Here is a 22087-nt window from a genome sequence, read left to right on the forward strand (position 1 = left end):
GTTGTTTCAGGTCGGTTTTACAAAGCATGGCTATCCCACACTTAAAAGTTAAGTAATTTCATTGCCAAGCAATTTTCATTTCTATTCCCCAGCACATAAAGTCTATTTCTAGATACAAATGTCAAAAATCCGCCATTTTGTTTGAGCTCAGATCGTAAGCGAGACAGATCGAAAAGCAGACAGTTCACATCGTATATATATTTAGTATTACATACAAAATAAGCTGAAAATTAATACATAACATAGGCTTTTTACTCATGACTTGTCTTGGAACACTCTAAAATATGTCTTATTTCCTTTGCAATAAGGATCAATTTAGGGTGTTACCACACCTATCGATCGATAGTCCATCGATGGCATCGATCGACATCGGTCGACATTAATCGATCGGTGTGGTATCTTTAATCAATCGATCGATTGCCGGTCGATGGCATCGGTCGACGTAGATTGATTATATTCCGGCCGGAAACTATCGATCGACCAATCCATTCCACCATCGACAGATAGTATCTATCGGCTATCGATCGATTGGTGTAGTAGAAACTATCGATCGACATCGACCAATCCATTCCACCATCGACAGATAGTTTCTATCGGCTATCGATCGATTGGTATGGTAACAACTTTAGAATATCCAAGTCACGTCAATACATCACCATCTAAGCCAACAGTTACAGAACATAAATAGCTGACTGATTTTAAACTTAATGCTGTGTAGTTTAAGATTCAAAATCAACTGGCATGTAGTTATACAAAGACCCTTTGACCATTTATAAAATATCATGTTATAGAGAGACAGTCTATCCGTGATCATGGCGCTTGCAACAGTGCAACATGGTAAATATCCCGTTTTAAGTTCTAATGATATTACTAGTGACCATGTCAGTTTAAAAACTTAAATCTCAAAACTTTGCCCAAACTGAGTATCGAACGCCAGACCTCTAACTCAGTAGTCACACTAGCAACGAACCAACCATAAAAACAACTTCAAAAACAGCATTAAGTTTACAAAAAGTCGATTTGAAAACAGAAAATACAGAATTATGTCAAAATTCACATACATATAGTTGTGAAAAAAAATGGCGCTTAAAAATAGATATAACAGAAACCAAATAATATTGTGCAGCATGAAATTAAGCTGTGAACTTAAACTAAAAACATAATATTGAAATACATTTAAAATTAAAATCGTATAATCGTATAATCGGTTTTTTTTTCATTAAACTTGTACATTGAGAATTATATAAAAAAATACATTAAAAAAACAGTATTAAAAAAACCGTAATACGTTATAACAGAGTGTTTTTACTACTTTTTTAAGGGGAGAAAATCATCCAATGACTTCTCCCGCCTTGGGCGAGACGAGAGGGAGTGTCAGACTCTTACTGACTAAAAACCACCCCGTTCCTACTCGTACTTTTCAAGCACATACTTTCGACAAATAAAAACACCCTGTGTACATGTACCTATAACAAAAACAAATTAAAACTAAATGCAACACAAACTCTACTACAACAAAAAGAAAATTAATCCCATATTAATGTAAAAATTAATCAATTAAAATTAGTATCGTTAATCCTTAAATCATTAATTTAATTAAAAAAAAGAACATGCTGTTAATTTTCTAAAAGAAAAATTAAAAAAAAAATAAAAAAAAACCGTAGAATTTGTGTAATGACATAAAAGTATATGTTAACGAATACGCGTGACGCGTTCGGCGCTCTGATTGGCCGGCTCGAATAAACCAACCAATCAGAGCGCCAAACGCACGGTCGTTTCGGTCTCAATAAATCTATAACAAACTCGTCCTAAGGGTACAGTCTCACTCATAAACAACCAAATACCAGAGGAGTTACTAGTACGTTACCAGTCTTTTGGTAGAAGGGGGGAGAAAATCTATATAATATCCGTCAACATAAACTCTTTATAACAAAAACAATAATGAATCATATTTGTTTTTATACAAAACGCTCTTGTGGAGGCAAACGAAACAATAAAATAAAATTTGATATTATGGTCTTAAATGAAGATTATTTGTGGTCAGGTCCAACGCCAACGTGCTTTATCCCCGAAAGGGTAGGCAAAGGAACACATTACGATACGTAATGCCGCTATACAATGTACACCGACTTTTCACCGTTTGTGTTCTACGTCCCATGTAATAGGGAATGAGCCTGTTGCCATATACTGGACACAATTCCAGACTCCGTGCTAATACTGAGAAATTTTCGAAAAGCCGAAAAAAGCCCAGTAATACTTTGTCCGGCAACCGGACATGCGAGCACTCGACCAACGAAGCAGTCATGTTTTACAAAATGTTTTTGTTCCTATAGTCGATACAATCTAAGACGTCAACTCTGACGTTCATCAGTTTATATACCGCTATAACTTATTATTAATCTGGAACGTCAAAGTACAAAATGAAAAAATCATAACATTAATTACACACATAACCCGAAATACGAATAACACATTTTTTTAGAATTGAACACACATCCCCGAAGGGGTAGGCAGAGGTGCACATTACGGCACGTACACCCACTTTTCACCATTTGTGTTATAAGTCCCATGTAATAGGGAAGTGGTGAGCCTATTGAAAAAAATAAAATACAGAAAAAATTATAATAGAATTCACACAAAGAAATAACATGTAAGAAACTTTTAACACTCCCCCTAAGTTTCGTTCTCACACTGTCAACCACAAATAACCTTCACATATCTTCACAAAATAGGAACAAAATCCGTCACCCAGCCAACTGCAGATCAATAGTACGTTAATAAACATTTATTACATATTCAAAGCTGTAATGTGAAACAAATTAATGATATCAATTGGATTTGAACAAAGAAAAAGAAAACGGCCTTACAAAAAAACCGACGTGAAACAACGCTTGCGTTGTGTTTCGTTGTGTGAGTGAGGTCACCGGAGGCCCAATTACCCCTTCTCAATTTTCCCCATTCCCGATTCTCGAACAACAACCCTTAAATTCCTAACTCCCAAAAAGCCGGCAACGCACTTGTAGCGCCTCTGGTGTTTCAGATGTCCATGGGCGGCGGCGATTGCTTACCATCAGGTAATACGTGTGTTCGATTAATGGCGTGTTTCATAAAAAAAAACAAAGCCTTTTTTTTTTTTTTACAAACGTTGCCCCACACTAGGATTTTCTCCTGTGTCGTGGGTGCGTTTACAAACATACAAGTTCACATACACATGACACACAGACCCTGAAAAACAATGCGACAAACGGTCTCGTTAGGAATTTAAGGGTTGTTGGGGAATCGGGAATTCGGAAGGGTGTAATTGGGCCTCCAGTAACCTCACCCACACAACGCAAGCGTTGTTTCACGTCGGTTTTCTGTGAGGCCGTGGTATCACTCCGGCTGAGCCGGCTCATACGTGCCAAAGCATGGCTCTCCCGCGAAAAAATTCGGTTCGGTTATCAATTTCGACCATTGTTGAATATTAGCAAAAAATATTCCCTTGGTAGACTTTAATCGACACTAGCGCCACAAGTGACACTAAAACAAATCCTCAATTTAGTCCTTATTGCACAAACTTGTTTCACACAACACTAACCTCAATTACAATCACATTAAGGTACATTTTTGTATTAACTATTGATCTGCAATTGGCCTATATATCTCTATAATAAATTACCTCGACATAGAAAGGGTTCCCGCTTTAGTCTGCGCCGGCGACGCCTTCCGTCGCACCCTTAACCACACAGTTAGTTAGAACATTATTTTGTTAATTATTATTATTTATTAATTCAGTAGAGTATGTTAGGAAAGGTTTTGTTCAATCTGAGAAATAAAATAAAACATTTATACTACTGTTGTCTCTCTGCATCACCCCAAGGTTGACTGGTAGAGAATGCCAAATTGGCATTAAGTCCACCATTTAGTGTATCATTGTACATAAAGTGTAAAATAATAAATGATAATTTATACTTTTTTTGAGGAGGGAAAATCATCCAATGACTTCTCCCTTGAGCGAGGCGAGAAGGAGTGTCAGACTAAAACCACCCCGTTCCTACTCCTGCTTTTCGAGCCGGAGCCCCGAAAACCCGCTAGGTAGTCTACAGCTCCGGTAATAATATATTACACTCAGATTGAACAAACCATTTCTAACTTATTTTTACAAAGAATACAACGCAAGATTTTCAATAAAAACAGTTTTATAATAATATACACATTGCCCCACCCTAAGATTTTCTCCTGTATCGTACGTGCAACATACAAACATACAAGTTCACATACACATGACACCCAGACCCGAAACAACAATTTGTGGATCACACAAAGAGTTGCTCCGTGCGGGAATCGGAACTCGCTACACGTTGGGTGGCAGCCAGTTGCCCAGCCACCGCACCAACCGTGCAGTCAGTATTATTATTATATGAAAATCTTGCGTCGATTTAAACATTACTTAAATAAGAAAAGTGATGGTTTAGTCATGATTTGTTTTTGAAAAGTCGGTTAAAAGTTATATAATTGTTTGTTATATCTAAGAATAACTTTATTAATATAATTAAAAAGTTAGTAATTCAATAATTTTGTTAAGAGGTAAATAGGTTAAATATAACAGAAGATTAATTTAACTACTTTATTAGAGAAGCCAAAATTTTTCTAAAGAGTCTGATTACAAAATATTTTTTATAGTTTCAGTAAAAAGCAACATCTCGCCTTTAACCCCGAAGGGATAGGCAGAGATGCACATCACGGCACGTATTACCACTATACTATGTACACCCATGTAATATTTTTTTATAGTTTCAGATTATACATAAAGCGACAGCTGATCTTAAAACCATCACTTCTCCAGAATAATCACAAATACAATCAAAAAGAACATAACAAAATATAAACTCATACCATTCCAGAAAATATCAGAATTTATACAATAGAGTGACATACAGACAGACATATATAAACGCAAGCAAATGCATAGACGCCAGCACTTAGAGATACCGATTAAGATAGGAGTGCTCTTCCACCAGAGATGTGCTATATAGCTATGCTCCAAAGATGTAATAGCTAGCCTGTCACCTAAACTGGGAACTAACTATGTGACCGTTTCCACTGATACTAAGCTATGTAGCTGTGCGAGGAAGATGTGCAGCTCGAGTATGCAATGTATCGATAGTAGGGAAGCATTCACAGCTCGCATCCTTCCTTATTAAAAACATAGATTAACAGAGTCCGTTTCCATCAGAGCTAAGCTGTGTATACCAATGAATATGATTGGTGTAAGGCAAACGCATCCACAGCAACGTAGCATAGCACATCTCTGGGGGAAAAGCAGTCTTAAGGTGGTAACAGATATATTTTTCTCTGCAGTTTTATTAAAGAATTTTATCTTAGAGTACCTTGTCACTGCTGGCATCTATACGAGTAATTAAAAATAATAACAGTTTAAAACAAAATAAAGGTAAGCGTCCACAGGCCCGCATCGTACGCATCGAACGGATCGCATCAAACGGATTAATTTTTCAGACTGCGTCCACTGTATCGACAGCGTTTAATTTGCCGAGGCGAGTAACAGCAGACGGATTGCCGATACCCCTTTCATTGGGATTTTTGGCATATAACGTCATCAGTACGCATCGCATGTAGGCATTGCCGATGATGCGGTCCGTACGATGCGGATCAGTGGACGCAGTTGTATGAGTTTCTATACAAGACAAACTAAAATCCGTTGCCTACGATGCGGGCCTATGGACGCTTACCTTAAACGTTTAATTATGACAAATATATACAAAAAAGAAACTGTAGCACCCATTCATATTTACAGAACAATTTTATAATGCCATGCATTTATCTACGTGCTATAAAAAGTTAGTTTAGAAGAGGGTTTAAATAAGGAGATTTAAGAGTAGCATTTTATTAGTATCCTAATCGCGTTGCCAAGCGAAAGATTTTGATTCTTGAGCGAAAATAAATGTTGAAAAAGAATGAAATAGATTTCCAATTCAAGCGAGCAAATAGCAAAGTCAAGAAAGTATAGAAATCCACCCAGTATGCCAAAATAATAGGGATGATGACGGGGTATGAAAATTAAAAATATATTTAGTCCGTCAGTTAGGTAAAGAAAATAATACTTAAAGGTAACAATACTTATATAAAACGTATAAAACGTACTTAGAAGTGATGTCTTGCGACATTTCAAATCAATATAATTATCTTCGAAAGTTTCGTTTCAAATGTTTTAAAATAATCCACAACACGGATTTTAAAGTAAAAATTAGTCATCTTCCCTAGGGACTACCAAAAGCCCTAATAAATAGTGCTACGACGTGCTACAATAGTACTTGCTACTTGAGTGCTACGAAGTGTCACAAAGTGCTACCAAGTGCTACTACAATTGTACAGTGCTACAGAGTGTTACAAATTATTATAAAGTGCTCAAAAATACTACGTATCGTTACAGAGAGCTATTATACTGCTCTCGAATGCTACAGAGAGCTGTTACACTGCTCTCGAATGCTACAGAGAGCTGTTACACTGCTCTCAAATGTTACATAGTGCTACCAAATGCTACCAAATGTTACAAAGTGCTACCAAATGCTACAAAGTGCTACCAAATGTTACAATAATGCTACAGTGCGCTACAAATGTGCTATTTCTATACTCACGTGGTAGGCCTAGACCTCTGCGCCACTGTAATACTAGCAGGGAAAGAAACACACTATCAGTTAGGTACGATTTTGCAGGACGTGTTCAGGGGAAATTGTACCATGGTTTAATAGGTTTAGAGTTGATTATGGGATGTAAGTGCAAACGGCAATGGACGCTAAATTCTAAATGTCATTTGTGCTTAATCAAATATTAGTGTAATCAGTAAAAAAATCATTAAGTAAATACTATTAAAATAAATTATTTAAAGATAATATACAGTATGACTCACACGTATCGTCACGCCTTTTATCCCCGAAAGGGTAGGCAGAGGTGCACATTACGACACGTAATGCCGCTATACAATGTACACCCACTTTTCACTATTAGTGTTACAAGTACCTTGTAATAAGGTGTGAGTCTATTGCCATATACCGGGCACAGTTCCGGACTCCGTGAATTTCGCTTAAATAAATTAGCCTTTCAACCGTCGATATACATTTTCAAATAATTTTACAACTTATAGGTACCTGAACACGCCCCATACAATAAAATGACTTGAGAGAACTGGTATATTATTTTGTAAGTATGAGTTAGTTAAAATTTTAGCTTTATATAAGAATCTTTGTGAAATATAACTATAGTTAGCAATACCAAACTACATAAGAATTATCTACTATGTAAACCTCTTCAATTACTTAGTATCTGACACTGACTACTTAGTTGCTTAGTATCTGACAGACAATACACAGATGTAACTACTACTTGTTGCAAGCTGCAATATGACTATACTCAAACCACACTCAAAGATATTCAATGATTACTTAAACTATTCCTTTAAGATAAGCGTCCACAGGCCCGCATCGTACGCATCGGACGGAACGCATCAAACGGATACATTTTCAGACTGCGTCCACTGTATCGGCAACGTTCGAATTGCCGATGCCAGTATTAGCAATTGCCGATGCCACTTTCACTCGGATTTTTGCATTTAGCATCGGTACGCATCGCATGTAGGCATTGCCGATGATGCGGTCCGTACGATGCGGATCAGTGGACGCAGTTGTATGAGTTTCTATACAAAACAAACTTACCTTTAGTGGTAATCCATTAATCACCTAAAGGCTTTTTAGCGTTTTCTGACAAACAATTGCTAAATACTGGCTAAAGTAACCATTAAATGACTCTGAGTGCGGCGGTAAGACATGTAGCTTATTTATTTAGTGTAAAAAATTATACCAGTCCTCTAAAACTATGAAAATAGCTAACGAAATGAAAGATATTAGTATCACCTAAATATATGATCTATAAGAGAAAATTGAGATATAAATTACTAAAAAAAATCACACTAAATTACATATATTCTACCTTTTTACTACTACAAAACAAAATAACCCAAAATATTCACCCAAAACACTTTTTCATGCCCCCTGTATACATTTACAGTGTGTTACAAAAAGTGCATACACCTTTACCCACAATGTAGACCTGGCAACATTTTCCAAAACATTCCAATTATACTAGCAACATTATTAGTACAATTTTCTTTTTTCGCACTAGCAACACTAGTGTTTTTAGTAGAAAATACATTTGTATTCCTGGCAACATTACAGTAAGTTACCCTTTTCTTTTTTTCCGTACTCCTTCTGGACTTGTCGGTGTTGCCAGTGTCGGACTTCGAAATGATTAGTAGGAAAGTAGAATTACAATTTAAGATTTTATTCCTATAAGAAATAAACTAACTAAACAGTTTTACTGCTATTAAAATAAAATGTTGCTTTGTGTATTAGTAGAAGTTATTATTATTATTTTAATCTATAACTAAATACAATTATAATCATGCTTAAAACCCTGTTATATCACACAAGTTACTGAAAATCTATTAAAATATTGTTATAGGAACAGTGATTGGGTGTAAAAAGGTAAGGTATCATTAGATTTATTAAAATATAGGGTGACTAGTAATTAGTGAACGATATTTAAACACGTGATTGTACTCATGATTACAAACAACTTTCCCAAAGAAACTATTTTTGTATACTCATTAGTTTTATTTTTATCACAATAACAAAGTAAAGTAAGTAAAGTTCCAAAATACCTACCTAGTTATTAGTCTCGCGTTACGTGAGTAAGCCGATAACATAATAATTAGAACTTAATATTTTTGCATAGCTAAAATGTCTGCTACTGTCTTTTTTTATGTAATGATATTTAATAGAAAATTATCTAACTGATAGCACTAAACAGTACCCTTAGTACGAGTTTGTTTTACGTATAAAGTAATTGAAACGAAAGCGCGTTCGGCGCTCTGATTAGTTGATTTATTCGACACGGCCAATCAGTGCCTTTAGTACAATTTTGCTGTACGTCGAACGAAAACGAAACGAGAGCACGTTCGGCGCTCTGATTAGTTGGTATATTCACACTGGTCAATCAGAGCGCCAAACGCACTCTAGTTTTGTGTTTGTTCAACGTAAGGCAAACTTGTACTAAGCCCTCTGGTTGACCAGATCGAATAAACCAACCAATCAGAGCGTAACTCTTTCATTTTGATTATTTTAAACATACTAAGGGTACAAGCAAACTCATACTAAGGGAACAGAAGATTCCTTTTCACACCCAACCACGTCACACACTAATCTTTTAATCATAAACTCCTGACTACACTTTAATAACACAAACAAAACAATATCACATATTAATATATTACACTTAAATAAAACATACCTGCTTAGCCTTCTGTTGGTAGCTGGTGTCTTCGTCTCCTCAGAGGAGGTGGTCATGGATGTCTCCATCGGGTTGTCTTCAGCATCCAACAACTGGATCTGAGTTTGCCGGACAAACACTCCATAGTTCTCCTCGCACTGAAATTCAGTATAATAGGGATGATGACGGGGTATGAAAATTAAAATATCTATTTAGTCCGTCAGTTTGGTAATGAAAAGATATTAGACACGTATTTTTTTATTTTGTCATTTATAGGATAACAATACTTTGATAAAACGAATCAAAGCTTAAGAGTGGGAGCTGATACGTCATTTCTACGTATAAAATGTATCTAAAAGTGACGTCACGCGATGTTTCAAATCGATATATCATCGAAAGTAAAATAAAAATATGTGTCTAAATTTTAGTATAATCTACAAGACGGACATTAAAATAAAAATTGGTCATCTAATCTTATTGCATGTATGTATATTAAAAGGTGGTATAATTTCTTCAGCAGCACGGAGTGTGAAATTGTGCCCAATATTGGCAATAGGCTCACTACCTTCACTACCACCTATTACATTGGACTTACAACATAAACGGTAGTGTCCATTGTACAGTGGCATTACACGCCATAATGTGCACCTCTGTTTGCCCACACTAGTATTTACTCCTGTGTCGTGGGTGCGTTTACAAACATACAAGTTCACATACACATGACACCCAGACCCGAAACAACAATTTGTGGATCACACAGATTTGCTCAGTGTGAATCGAAACCACTAGTTATACATTATGTGGTACCCAGTTGCCCAGCTACTGCACCAACTGTACAGTTGAAGTATTAAAACTATAATAAACTATTATCTATTAAAAAACTAACCAAATCAGGTCCATTTTCAGCCATATCAATTGAATACTGTTTTATAAAAGTTTCAGTGTACAATTTCAGGTGTTGTTGCCACATAAACCTTGAAATTCAGGAAGTCTGCTATTGCAATTTGATTTATATTAAACACTATAATATGAGCCTGTGACTTAGTCTGTAGTGTTTGTACCTAATATTTTTTTATGATAAAACAAAATCAAACAACCAATGTGAAACTATGCTTACTTTGCATTTGTACAAAGAATCCTAAGTATGAGGTCAAATAGCAATTAAATGAAAGCAACCGTTCGAACAGACAGACATACAAGCAAACATTGTAATTATAAGTTTAGTATACAAACAAGTATAGTATATTCTGTGCACTTCCATTTATGTTTGTTTGTTCCATTTGTGCAGTACCCTCAGTACGCATTTGCATTTCATTTAATGTAATCAATAAGAGAGTGTGTTCGGTGCTCTGGTTGACAATAAACCAACTAATCAATCTGAGCACCAAATGTACTTGAACATAAAGCAAACTGTACTATAGGTGAGTTGTGTAATATTCATTTCAGTGGTTTACATTTTTATAATTAAGGAGTATGATTGGCAGATATAGAAGTTTCAAGTACCTATTAGGACAATTTCTCAAGCATGGAATCTGGTAATGTTTCTTATCACACTAATATAAAATAAATGTAAGTTTGTTTCTGATGTTTATCCCTCAATCACACGAAAACTACTGAATAGATTTTGATGAAACTTGGTATACAGACAGGGTATGAGCTGACTTGGCTGATAGGGCCCTTTTTATCCCACGGGAACGCAGAAGAAGCCATTGGCAGAAGCTAGTACTGATATATAACTGAATTTAGACAGACTCATTTCTGACCCCATTCTAATTGGGAAAAAGCTAGGATATAGGGGAAAAAATGTAAGTAACACAATATTACCGTAAAATAAGCGTGTCCACGAACAGTTCCATTATTCTTTCCCTTCGGTTCATCCAATATAACACCAATCCATTTTCCAGTAGCAAAGGTGGGGTATCCTACGTAAGCCACAGAGCCTTTTACGTCTTTACCAACCACCATCACCCGCTGGCCCAGCGTCAACAACTTATCCGACATCTTTACTTCTTATTTCTTCATAAAACTGTAATTTTTATCAACAATATTCATCTTAAAACTGTAAATTTCATAAACGAAAATTACATCCATAGTCTACACTACCTTGTTTGAATTAAGAATACCAGAAGTCAGTTTAAAGACTTCTTATTTAATATAGCATACTTATAATTAAGTGTTTAGATTTTATTTATATTGGATTTAATAAGAATTGTTCCCAAATAAGTATTGCGGATACAATGCAGGATTTCCAAAATTTGTGTTGTCAAATAAACGTCAGATTGGCAGATTAATCATCAACGTTCCGTTTCGTTTCAGCTGTGAAGTTTTTGAACGATCAATAACTAAACGTTTTAAGAAAAACCTTAAAAATTATGCTAAAATTAGCTAAAATATTAAATAAATACTGTTTAACTTATAATCATCATGAATTATTATTATTTTCCTGCTGCAAAACTGTTATTTATGTATATACATGTCTGTATTTTCGAAACCAAGTACAATAATGGTCCAACAAGGTCGAAGGCCATATTTGGGACATCCATACATAACCGTGAATCATCGCTAAATTTAACTACACAGTTAGTTTAAATCGTAATTAATTATCTGTAAATGTCTCACGCTTCTACAATATTATTTTTAATTTAGCATTATTGAACAATTATAAAACAAATATTGTTTACTTAAAAAAATTGCATTCATTGGCAGAAGAAACACTACCTCAATATAACGTAAACATTACCTATACATACCTACATACTTTGTACAAAACTTAAACTTGGATGTATGCCCATTTTTAGGTTTTAAGTAAAATGTCATGCTGGATCGCCAAACAAAAGAAGTACCTACTGTACCTAGGTAGAGTTGAGCTTACAGTACAGTCAGTTTTCGCCAGTTGTGTTATGGAAAGCAAAACTAAATATTTATCTCGTTAATAACACAAATACCCATTACACGCCACTTTTTTGGAAGGTAGCAATTTCCCAATGAATTCCAAATGGGCTGGTTGCAACACATGAGGTAATTTTTATCCTGGGAAAGCAGGCGAAGCCGCGCAGAAGCGTGTACATAGTATACATCTACTAGCGTATACATAATATACCACACATAGATATTATATCCATATCCATTTATATATAACGTATATATATAATTAGGAACGAGCAGGCAGATCACTTTACGGTAAGCAATCGCCGCCGCCCATGGGCACCCGCAACACTAAAGGCGTTACAAGTTCTGTTATCGTTGCCTTTTGGGGGTTAGGAATTTAAGGATTTTTGGGGATCGTGGATTGGGAAGGGGTAATTGAGCCTCCGGTAACCTCGCACACACAAGCGCTGTTTCACGTCGGTTTTCTGTGAGGCCGTGGTATCACTCCGGTCGAGTCGGCCCATTCGTGCCGAAGCATGGCTCTCCCACAGTACTTTACTTTTAGTGTGGGTATCCTAGGACTCCTAGGCAAATAAAGTAAGTATGTAGCTTCAGGGATGTCATAATAAGGGATGAAATAAATTAACACACGCTTGCTCGGTATTCGTATATTGCGACTAAATACAAAATATACTTAAAATTAGGTCGTGCAACAACGTTATAATTGCTATATTTAATACCATAGGATTTTTATATAAAAATATTTTATATGGTGCTAAATTTACAAGACTCGATTGAACAAAATACCTTTTTTGTGGAATTATTTTTAGTTGGCATAGTAGCGCCTACAGAAATACACATAGCAATATGGCATCTTGCCTCGTAAAAACAGGTTTAATTTTTTTGTAGGCACATTTTGTAATGAAACGTCTGACTTTCAAGTCCCAAAGGGGCTTACAATACAATAATAACATAACGGTAAACCTGATAAGACATTATCCTTCTCTTTATTCATTTCGCATTCACCAATTCGCGTTATTAAAGCCTCGTGGGCATTTTTTCTTTCATTTCTTTTAACTGCTAACATCACCATTTTCGTTGACTTTGTACCTACCTAACTTCCATTATATTATCCTTTTACTTAACATTTTAATAGTCGTGCTTTGTTATTGGCACAAAAACAATTATTGTTTTCTAAAGAAAACCATTTTTGCTAGGCACAGCACAGGTAGGCGTTGTTATTGTGCCTAAATATTGAATTGAAAAAAAAAGGGACGCTTAAGCTGACTGTACCTGTCTATTTAACAAAAACATGAGTATTATTATTGCATCAGATGCTAAAAACACGTGGTGATTCATGTCGGAAAGCCCAACGTTGTCTTTATTTACACACAATATTAGTATTCGATGTAATTTACATTCTAATTACATAAAATGTAATACGTTTATCGTTAATGTAAACAGGAATAATATTTATCGTCTGTAATGTTTTCATGATAAAAACTAGATAAGATATTTATTTACGGAGATGCGTCTAGAATTCTAGATGTCTAATAATCTTTGCAATGGTTTTAAAAAAGCATTTGTGGCCAAGATGACGCATATATTGTTCAAATCGTGTTGCTTTTGCCCGCCTCCACGTTTTAATGTTAACGGTCGAGCACATTGAACTCAAGTTAGCATAAAGTTCTGCATGTACGGATTGAAAATATCTGTTGTCGAATTTAGAAGTTTTTCACGGCATTAGATAGGTGTCAAGTCGGTAAAATACCACGGGAGGGCCCATGGTATTTTGTCGGGAGGGACACACCGTGAGGTTTACATGACTTCCCTGTTTTTATTAGGAAGAGGGGGCTTATTTAATTTGTCACGGGTCCTCAACAACACTACTCCATGTCTATTTGTTTTAAACATTTCTAGAATAATACCTACGACACGTTACTTCCTCTTGAACACTTTTGGCGGGATACCTACTTCGTTCCACGACGCGTCAGCAAAACCGTGATGTCACCGTAGATTTCTTGAGAATTTTCTAGTATTAAAAGTTATTCACTGTACCTATTATTATAGGAATTTGAAAACGATGTTTTTTGTGTGTATAATGATGTAAATTTGTAAATTGTAAGTAGCCATGTGTAATTTATAGTTTGGTTATCTATTGACATAACCGTAGAGTCGGAAGATATGCCTTTGCCTTCTAATCCTCTGATAAAAAAAAAATAAAGGTTATTCGATAAGTTAAAATTGGGGGCTAGCGTTTTATTGAAGCTAAATTATTTTCCGGCTACATATAAACGAAATGAATCCTAAAAATCATTTGATTTTCACATTATTTAGTACAGTTAGCGAAGCGGTGACCTCAGCAACAGCCTCGCTATATCGAGGACATGACTCACACCGTTTTTTTCCTGTATCTTTATTATAGCTCTTATTTCAAGAGCATAAGAGTCACAATAACACTTGAAAACTGCTAATAAAACTCGATTCTTCCTTGTCGAGCGATATTCTCGACGATTTACTAACGTTGCTATTTCATATACGTCGATGCGTAACTAATAAACACGTTCAACAACATTCTAAGACATCGTGGAATGTACACTGAATTCATTCTCCTACATAGCTCTGTATGACAGACGCCGTGCGTCATTGGACTCGTAATAATTCTATAATTGCATTAGACATCAGTGATAAATGAATTAAAATCATCGGTTCATCAATGTTATCACGTCTTTATTATGTTCGTTTCTCGAAAATACTAGCAAACAAAAGCAACAATTGATTACAATATCTCACATAAGTACACAATATTTATTTGTGGACGACACAGCGCCCACCGCGTCAGGCACACCGATCATAGTCTTCTTATATCATGAGAGCGCGCGCATTATTGTAAAACCCTATCAATATGTATTTAGAAAGCTCAGACGTTTACACAGATGTTGGCCGCAAAGGCCTGCGCCTTGCACCTTGCGACTCCCATATAAAAAAAGTTAAAAAAGTCGACGCTTCTGCGTCCAATTAAACTGAACAAAATAATAACAATCGCTTTATTACTGACATATTTGATGATTCAATTAATAATTTGTTAACATAATTGTTAATTATTGGTAATTAACATGTTAATTCAATTAATAATTTGTTAAATAAATAACATGTTCTTTACAAGTATGAAATAACCTAACGGGCCAGCCTGTGTACAGTTGAGTGAGTGAAAGTATGCCGGCGAGAGATGGTCATGTTACGTGTGCGAGCGCAGGCTTAGAAGCCGTGCACCTTCAGCTGCTCGGGCTTGACGAGGCCCGACTTCGTGAGCCACTGACAAATGTTCTCGCGCTGGTCGCCCTGAAGCTGCAGCACCTCGCCGTACTCCGGATGCTCCACGACGGTTCCGTTGCACGCGAACTCCTTCTTGCATGCCCGCACTATCTTCTTCAAGTCATATTCCGAAGAGAGCCCCTGCACCGTTGTGAGAGTCTTACGCCCGTTCCGCTGCTGAATACGGACGTGGACTAGACCATCTTGTACGTCGTCTTCCGAGCTTTTGATAGCATCGGCGAATGGGTCAAATGTGTTCAAATTCTGGATGGACATACGATTGAACGTCTATACTCTTTGTTTCACAAAACGCTGCGATACTACGCACGAAGACGAATAAACTGTCACTGATAACGCGCGGCGCGGTAATGCGTGCTCGCAGAGCTACGACCAATTTACGCAAACTCCCAAATGTAATGGCGGACACGGCCGAAAAATAGAAATGTCACGCGGAGGCGGAAATTATTGATTACTACCATAGACAATCGGATGTTCTACCATAAAGCACTTTCTACAATTTAGTTGTTGCTTTTAGTAATAGTAACAATTTGAAAAATAGGTAAATAAATTATCCCTTCAATTTTGCGTACAATTTTGGCACATAGTCATCATATTTGGCAAGATAGAAGTTTCCAGCAATCGGGCTTCCAAGTTTATATTGCGTAGCAAATTTTGCAATGGAAAACTTTCCTCTTTTATCGCCTGAATTATTTCGAAGCTTTGGCATTTTAGAGAAATCACATTTCTCAGGTTGCTTGTATACTAGAAATACATAGCGATGTAACCCTGTTCCTTTTGGAGGACCAGAGCCAATGTATTCAGACAATATCTCGCCTTTCCCAATATGTCCGCCATGAATATTTCCGACTAGCCAGTGATGCCATTCACGGAACTTAGGTTCTTCACGGCTTGGGGCATCAGGGTCGACCATGGCTAGCGTATAATATTCTTCATCTTTAGCGGCCCATTGGACAACAGGTTGATCTTTAACCTGAGTAGGAGTCAACTCCTTACCCGTTGACACGATAGAACCATTCGGGTATTTGACGGTCAGCAATTCTGAAGGGGGTATATTTATTACATCAGGAACGACGCAGTGCTCTTTGAAAAGAGTTTGAAGTTCCGTCATCATTTCCCTTCTTACTCCTCCGACTTTAACTGGCACTAATGAACTTAGTACTTGCGTAATGGAGTTCCGAAATAGCTCGTAGAATTTCTTGATCACCATATCAGATACCAACAACTTTGACAAAAATAGTTGCTTGGATACCAAAAGTCTATGAAGAGTGCAAAGAGGATAGGTAAGGATGAAGTAAGATTTATTTTTCCAAAACCCAATCGTACTTGTTAAATTAAAGCAATTCAGGTTTTTAGAACATCTGCTCGTTATTTACTTAAAATTACTATTAAAAAAATATTTTTTCTATTTACTAAAATTAATTTATTTTTTTTCAACGTTTGGTTTTACAGTCAGTGTGAACTAAGCCTTATAATAAAAAAATGCAATGCTCTTGTCTATGCTTAAACCGGAACACAGATTATCTAGCAATATGTCAAATTTATAAATATCGTTCGGAAACACTGCACGGGGTATGAACTGAATTAAAAAACATGCATTCTAGTTGAATGTTTATGTATGTATATTATTAATTTGTATTTCATACAAAATTAAAAGATTTTTTTTCAAAATAAAATGAGTTTAGAGAGTATATAGATACAACGATTAGCATAATATGTTTGCTTGGCTCACAGCTCCTTTCAAAGCCCACACATGGCTTTATGTTACTTCTTTGAAACTTTAAATATGATTTATTTAAAAATGCACACCAGTGGGGCACGATTTGTTTTAGCCAAAATGACCAAAACTGTGCTGACTGTAATTTTTATATGTTCTTTTTTAAGATTATTTAGCCACCAATGACTAACGGTAGAGGAATTCATCGTGAACAAACCTCGACTTATAATTTTGAAATCGCCAACCCGCATTGAGCAAGCGTGGTGATTAATGTTCAAACCTTCTCTGTGCAAGAAGAGGCCTTTGGTCAGCAGTGGCCACTTATAGGCTGCGTGGCAAAGAATTCAATTGCCTTAATTAAATTCTTTGCCCTTCCCGTACCCTATAAAAAAAATTAAATAAAACAATCTTTAGATACGATATGTTTATTCGATTAATAATATTAATATTTCATCAATAAAGAATATAATCACAATAAATAACTTGCTAAAATCTAAATCTACAAACTACTATCACGTTCTAATACATTTATGCATATTATACTTATATAAGATAACAAATCCTATTTCATTGTGAAACTATGGCTATAAGACCAAAAAACATGGTAATGACCTGGAGTCCCAATAAAATAAGATTCTATAAACTAAATAATAGTCAAATGGGGGCTACAATTATTTTGCTCAGCTTATGTAGAGTGAACTAATTTTAGTCCAATCACCATAGCTGTAAAAAATACCACATGTTAAAAATCATTCGAATCATTCTGTCTTCTGCATTAAATTCACCGAGAGAAGAAACTATCGTTTTCTTTTCTTCTCCTCTAACAATATCTTCTGATTTATTTCGTTGCGGGATCCAAGACAGTCATTCATGTCCCTGGGACGTAGGACTTCAGTGTTCCGGTGTTTTTATGGTTGTATCTACTGTAGATCCTGTCTTACAGGAGTTACAGCTGTTTTAAGAGGATGTGACGGGCTTATCCCACAAAATAGTGAAAATCAATCCTTTTAGGAAGTTGGGTATCAATCATTTGACACTCTAATAAAGAAACCACACTACATTAGTGGTATTTGGTCAGCGAAACAACAGTAGCTCTCATTGTGACCCATACATAATACATAATTATAGGTTAAACAGTTAATAATCCCATAACACATATTATTATAATTGGTGAACAGTTAATATCATGAAAAACATTGCACTAATATATTTGTTGGCACACCTGAACACTGCTGTTTGCCATGTTCTATATATTTATTTAAAATACTCTAAAGAGGATTGTGAGGAGGTTCCTGTCTCTGGAGCCCTAACCACCGGTAGCTTGGACCATGCTCCTGCTACTGGTCGGCTCCTATTTTTATATTTTAAATGTTATTTTGTTTTTTATTTTTATAAGTAATGTTTAAAAATATAATTTTAAAGTATTTTAAATAAATATATAGAACTGTTTGTCATTATCATTACAATTTAGCTAATTACCATCAGACAGACTGCAAAGCATCATCCCAGTCAGATTAGTCAACCATGATACCGGGTGATTCTTCAAAAACATTGGTGCAGTCAAATGCAGTAAATTCTGATGGCAATTTGACAGGTACAGACATCCTATTCAGCTACAATACACAGTTTATTAGACTTTAAACCACATCATTCTATGTAGCGTTGCCAGGTCGCCAAACCTAAAAGCCGGACGGACAGTCCAGCCAGCTTGGCCGGACATGTGAGTAAAAAGGCCGGACACCCTACAAGATTGAGGATTTCACGACTTATTATTAATAGGACAGAAAAAGGAATGTAAAAACCAAGCGTTTTTATGTTTCAATCAAAAAGCTTGACCATGTCCGGCTTTATCCGGACGCCTGGCAACGCTAATTCTGTGATTAAGATGCAAATCTACTTGAAGTGACTCTTTAGTAGCTTTTAGGATATCTGTACCAGTTTCCTATCCCTAAATCATGGTGTACAACAAATCGTGTGATCTATTAAAGCTTCTACAACATTAAATAACATTTAAAGCAAAACATTAACATCTATTTACTTTGAGAGACTGAAATTGCATAGTGTATGTAGCTTAAAATTAAAAGAGATCAATTTGAGGCTTTCTGCCTAAGCGTTTGAAGTATAAAAAGCGTTAGGGTGTTACCACACCAATCGATCGATAGTGAATCGATGCCATCGATCGACATTAATCGATTGGTGTGGTAGCTTTAATTGATCGACGGATACCGGTCGACTAACCAATCGATCGACGTAGATTGATTATATTCCGGCCGGAAACTATCGATCGACATCGACCAATCCATTCCACCATCGACAGATAGTATCTATCGGCTATCGATCGATTGGTGTAGTAGAAACTATCGATCGACGTCGACTAATCCATTCTACCATCGATCGACGATCGCTCGATTGGTGTGGTAACACCCTTATACTGACTAGAATTCGCGTTCTGACTGACTAGAAGTCTTCTTTTTACCCTTATACCATTCTCTTTAAGTCTTTTTCCTGCCTTGCCCAAGTTACTTGAGGTCGGCATAATTTGGCCCAACGCACACTGACGGAGGCTCTGCTAAGTTACTGAAAAACCTTAACTGATACGACATATGGATGAAAACGGCATGCCAAGGAAGCTTGACCCAGTTGTGCAGTCTCTTTTGTGCCTTAAAGCTTAAGTCATTCTGTCTCCTGCATTAAATTCACCGAGGGAAGTAGAAACTATCGTATTTTTTTCTTCTCCTCTAATAATTTCTTCTGATTTATTTCGTTACGGGATCCAAGACAGTCATTCATGTCCCTGGGACGCACCGGACTTCAGTGTTCCGGTGTTTTCATGTTTGTATCTACTGTAGATCCTGGCTTACTTGGCTTATGGCAGGATGTGGCGGGCTTGTCCCATGCTATCCCATCTTTGAAGTTGCAGAAACGCAGTTTAGCCAAGAATGCACGGAACAACTGGCATGGAATGCAATTTTCATCCGTAAGCCTTAAAAGTTAAGGTTTATTTCTGCCACGCTTCCGCTGTGAGTAGCGTGCGCTGGGCCTACATCTCACTTTTCCTATCCTTCTATCACAAACTCCTTTCCCTTACATATCATTCCTCACACAATCTATCCATTATTTCTTTGGTCATACCTATTTGGACCCTGTTAAGCAGAAAAGATTCAGTCAACATTTTATTACTTTTGAGTAAATTAAGTTTAAGTTAGGCAGATAAAAAAAAATCTTAATACATTACAAGTGTAATATTTTATTTTCTCTTTAGCTGTGGTCGTCTCACTGCAGGGCAAAGGCCTCACTAAACTCCTTACTCCTCTCTGTATAGAGCTTAACCAATCCTTATCATAGATGTCAAGTCCAAATAATCATGACTCTCACAACAAGTGCTACTCACTACTAAATTTCAAATTGGTACTGTAAACTAACTGTAAGGTAACTTTAAACTTAATTTACTCAAAAGTAATAAAATTTTGGCTGGATCTTTTCTGCTTAACAGGGTCCATTTATCCTTACACATTTAAATTCAACAAATATAAATAAATACTTTAACAAGGCAACAAATAAATAACATGGTAGGAATAGCTCATAAAAAGAGAGTATATACCATGACGTTTCAAACTAATTTTCTAAAAGCATAATGTGTTTGTTGTGCGCACACATCGAAAACTGCTGTTACTATTTTGATTAAGTTATAGCACAGATAGATAGATAAACACCTAAAGATGGATATAGGCTCCTTTATGTTTCATATGGAGTTGTCGGTTTCACCAAGATGGCTAATTGGCATCTGTAGCCTATTGAGATGCAATAAACACTCTAATGCTCTTTTGAATAGTACATGTTGATGACTTTACCACATGAAAGAGTTATCGGTGCCCGGGTGCTGTACACCCAGGACATATTTCCATCATCTTTACCACTTCTTCATTACAACATTATGTCCATGTGCGGCGCTGATCGCTTACCATCAGGTGACACAACAACTCCAAATGAAACATAAAAACAAACCTTAATATAACCAAAGAGGTTTTACATATCCAAAACTATTCAACACGGCTGCTGTACCATAAAACAGGGTGAATAGAATACAAGCGGCGAAGATGGGCACGAAACTCGAGTTGCCAGTAGCAGCGCGACAATGGCAGTCGCAGAATGCTGCTCATGAATATGAGCCTCTAGCATGGCTTGAAACTAGTCGAGTTACTCGTCAAACAGTTACGAAAGTAAGCCGATAACATAATACATAATTAATTTAGTATGTTAATCAAGAAAGTTATAATAAAATCAAGGGGCTGAATAAATGTTAGGAAGAAATTCTAACATCTATTCACTCCATTCACCCTTTGAATTCTATTCAACCTGTTTTACCGTACCACAATAATTTTGGATACACAGCTCGTTAGCTATGGGTTTACAATTTGCTATGGAGACCACGCAGTTGCCTCCCATAGAGTCGTCCCTCAGCTTCCATCATGACATCATGTGCATATATCAGATCCAGCACCGCCTTCTGAAGCTGCGCTTCCTTCTCCCGCATTTCAGCGTACAACTCGTTCTTAGTAGGATCTTTGAGGTTCAATTCCGTTGTGTCGAAGGGTTGTAGATGAAGTAGCTTGTTCTCCATCTGCACCATCTGCGGGTCGCAGCGTTTGCCGAAGCGCTGGCGGGATTCAGCGAACATTTTTGAGAGTAGTTCGAGATCTGAAATATGAGAATTTGATTTGTGAGGGCTGGTTCAAGACTGTATGACGAAATATACACACCAGTTTATAAGCTAGAGAGACGAAGTTTGGGAAACATTACAAAAGTTATTGAAAGACACAGACGAAGCTGTTGAAGCCAATTCCATTC

At 36.4% G+C, this 22087-nt stretch overlaps 3 protein-coding genes and 1 long non-coding RNA gene across 20 annotated transcripts in view; 1 reads left to right on the forward strand and 3 right to left on the reverse strand.

The window, feature by feature from the left end:
- Positions 1 to 11600, reverse strand: part of LOC126912239 (dynactin subunit 1) — a 54115-nt gene extending 42515 nt beyond the window's left edge. For 11 of the 17 annotated variants that reach the window (XM_050703434.1, XM_050703429.1, XM_050703420.1 and 8 more), the window contains exons 1-5: positions 11425 to 11599; positions 11146 to 11347; positions 9343 to 9479; positions 6636 to 6668; positions 3659 to 3715 (exon numbers count right to left, since the gene is read on the reverse strand). In XM_050703434.1, the coding sequence (XP_050559391.1) occupies positions 3659 to 3715; positions 6636 to 6668; positions 9343 to 9479; positions 11146 to 11322 (404 nt within the window). In that variant the 5' untranslated portion in view covers positions 11323 to 11347; positions 11425 to 11599. Of the gene's footprint in view, positions 1 to 3658; positions 3716 to 6635; positions 6669 to 9342; positions 9480 to 11145; positions 11348 to 11424 lie in introns of all 17 variants that reach the window. The other 6 variants (XM_050703435.1, XM_050703431.1, XM_050703430.1 and 3 more) reach the window with 5 other exon arrangements.
- LOC126912294 (uncharacterized) overlaps positions 1 to 22087 on the forward strand; it is a 94961-nt gene that overhangs the window by 20174 nt on the left and 52700 nt on the right. The gene's annotated exons all lie outside the window — the stretch shown is intronic.
- LOC118278568 (eukaryotic translation initiation factor eIF1) lies at positions 14899 to 15846 on the reverse strand. Its single transcript, XM_035597828.2, has one exon. The coding sequence runs from the start codon at positions 15778 to 15780 to the stop codon at positions 15448 to 15450; it is 333 nt and encodes a 110-aa protein (XP_035453721.1). The 5' UTR covers positions 15781 to 15846; the 3' UTR covers positions 14899 to 15447.
- On the reverse strand, positions 15739 to 16766 carry LOC118278567 (protein D2-like). Its single transcript, XM_035597827.2, has one exon. The coding sequence runs from the start codon at positions 16730 to 16732 to the stop codon at positions 16073 to 16075; it is 660 nt and encodes a 219-aa protein (XP_035453720.2). The 5' UTR covers positions 16733 to 16766; the 3' UTR covers positions 15739 to 16072.

Source organism: Spodoptera frugiperda, chromosome 24 (assembly GCF_023101765.2).
Source record: "Spodoptera frugiperda isolate SF20-4 chromosome 24, AGI-APGP_CSIRO_Sfru_2.0, whole genome shotgun sequence".
In the NCBI taxonomy this organism is placed as follows: domain Eukaryota; kingdom Metazoa; phylum Arthropoda; class Insecta; order Lepidoptera; family Noctuidae; genus Spodoptera; species Spodoptera frugiperda.

What these genes read in the sequence shown, in the direction of transcription:
- LOC118278568 (XM_035597828.2), bottom strand. Translation starts at nt 15,780, where the DNA reads ATGTCCATCCAGAATTTGAACACATTTGACCCATTCGCCGATGCTATC.
- LOC118278567 (XM_035597827.2), bottom strand. Translation starts at nt 16,732, where the DNA reads ATGGTGATCAAGAAATTCTACGAGCTATTTCGGAACTCCATTACGCAA.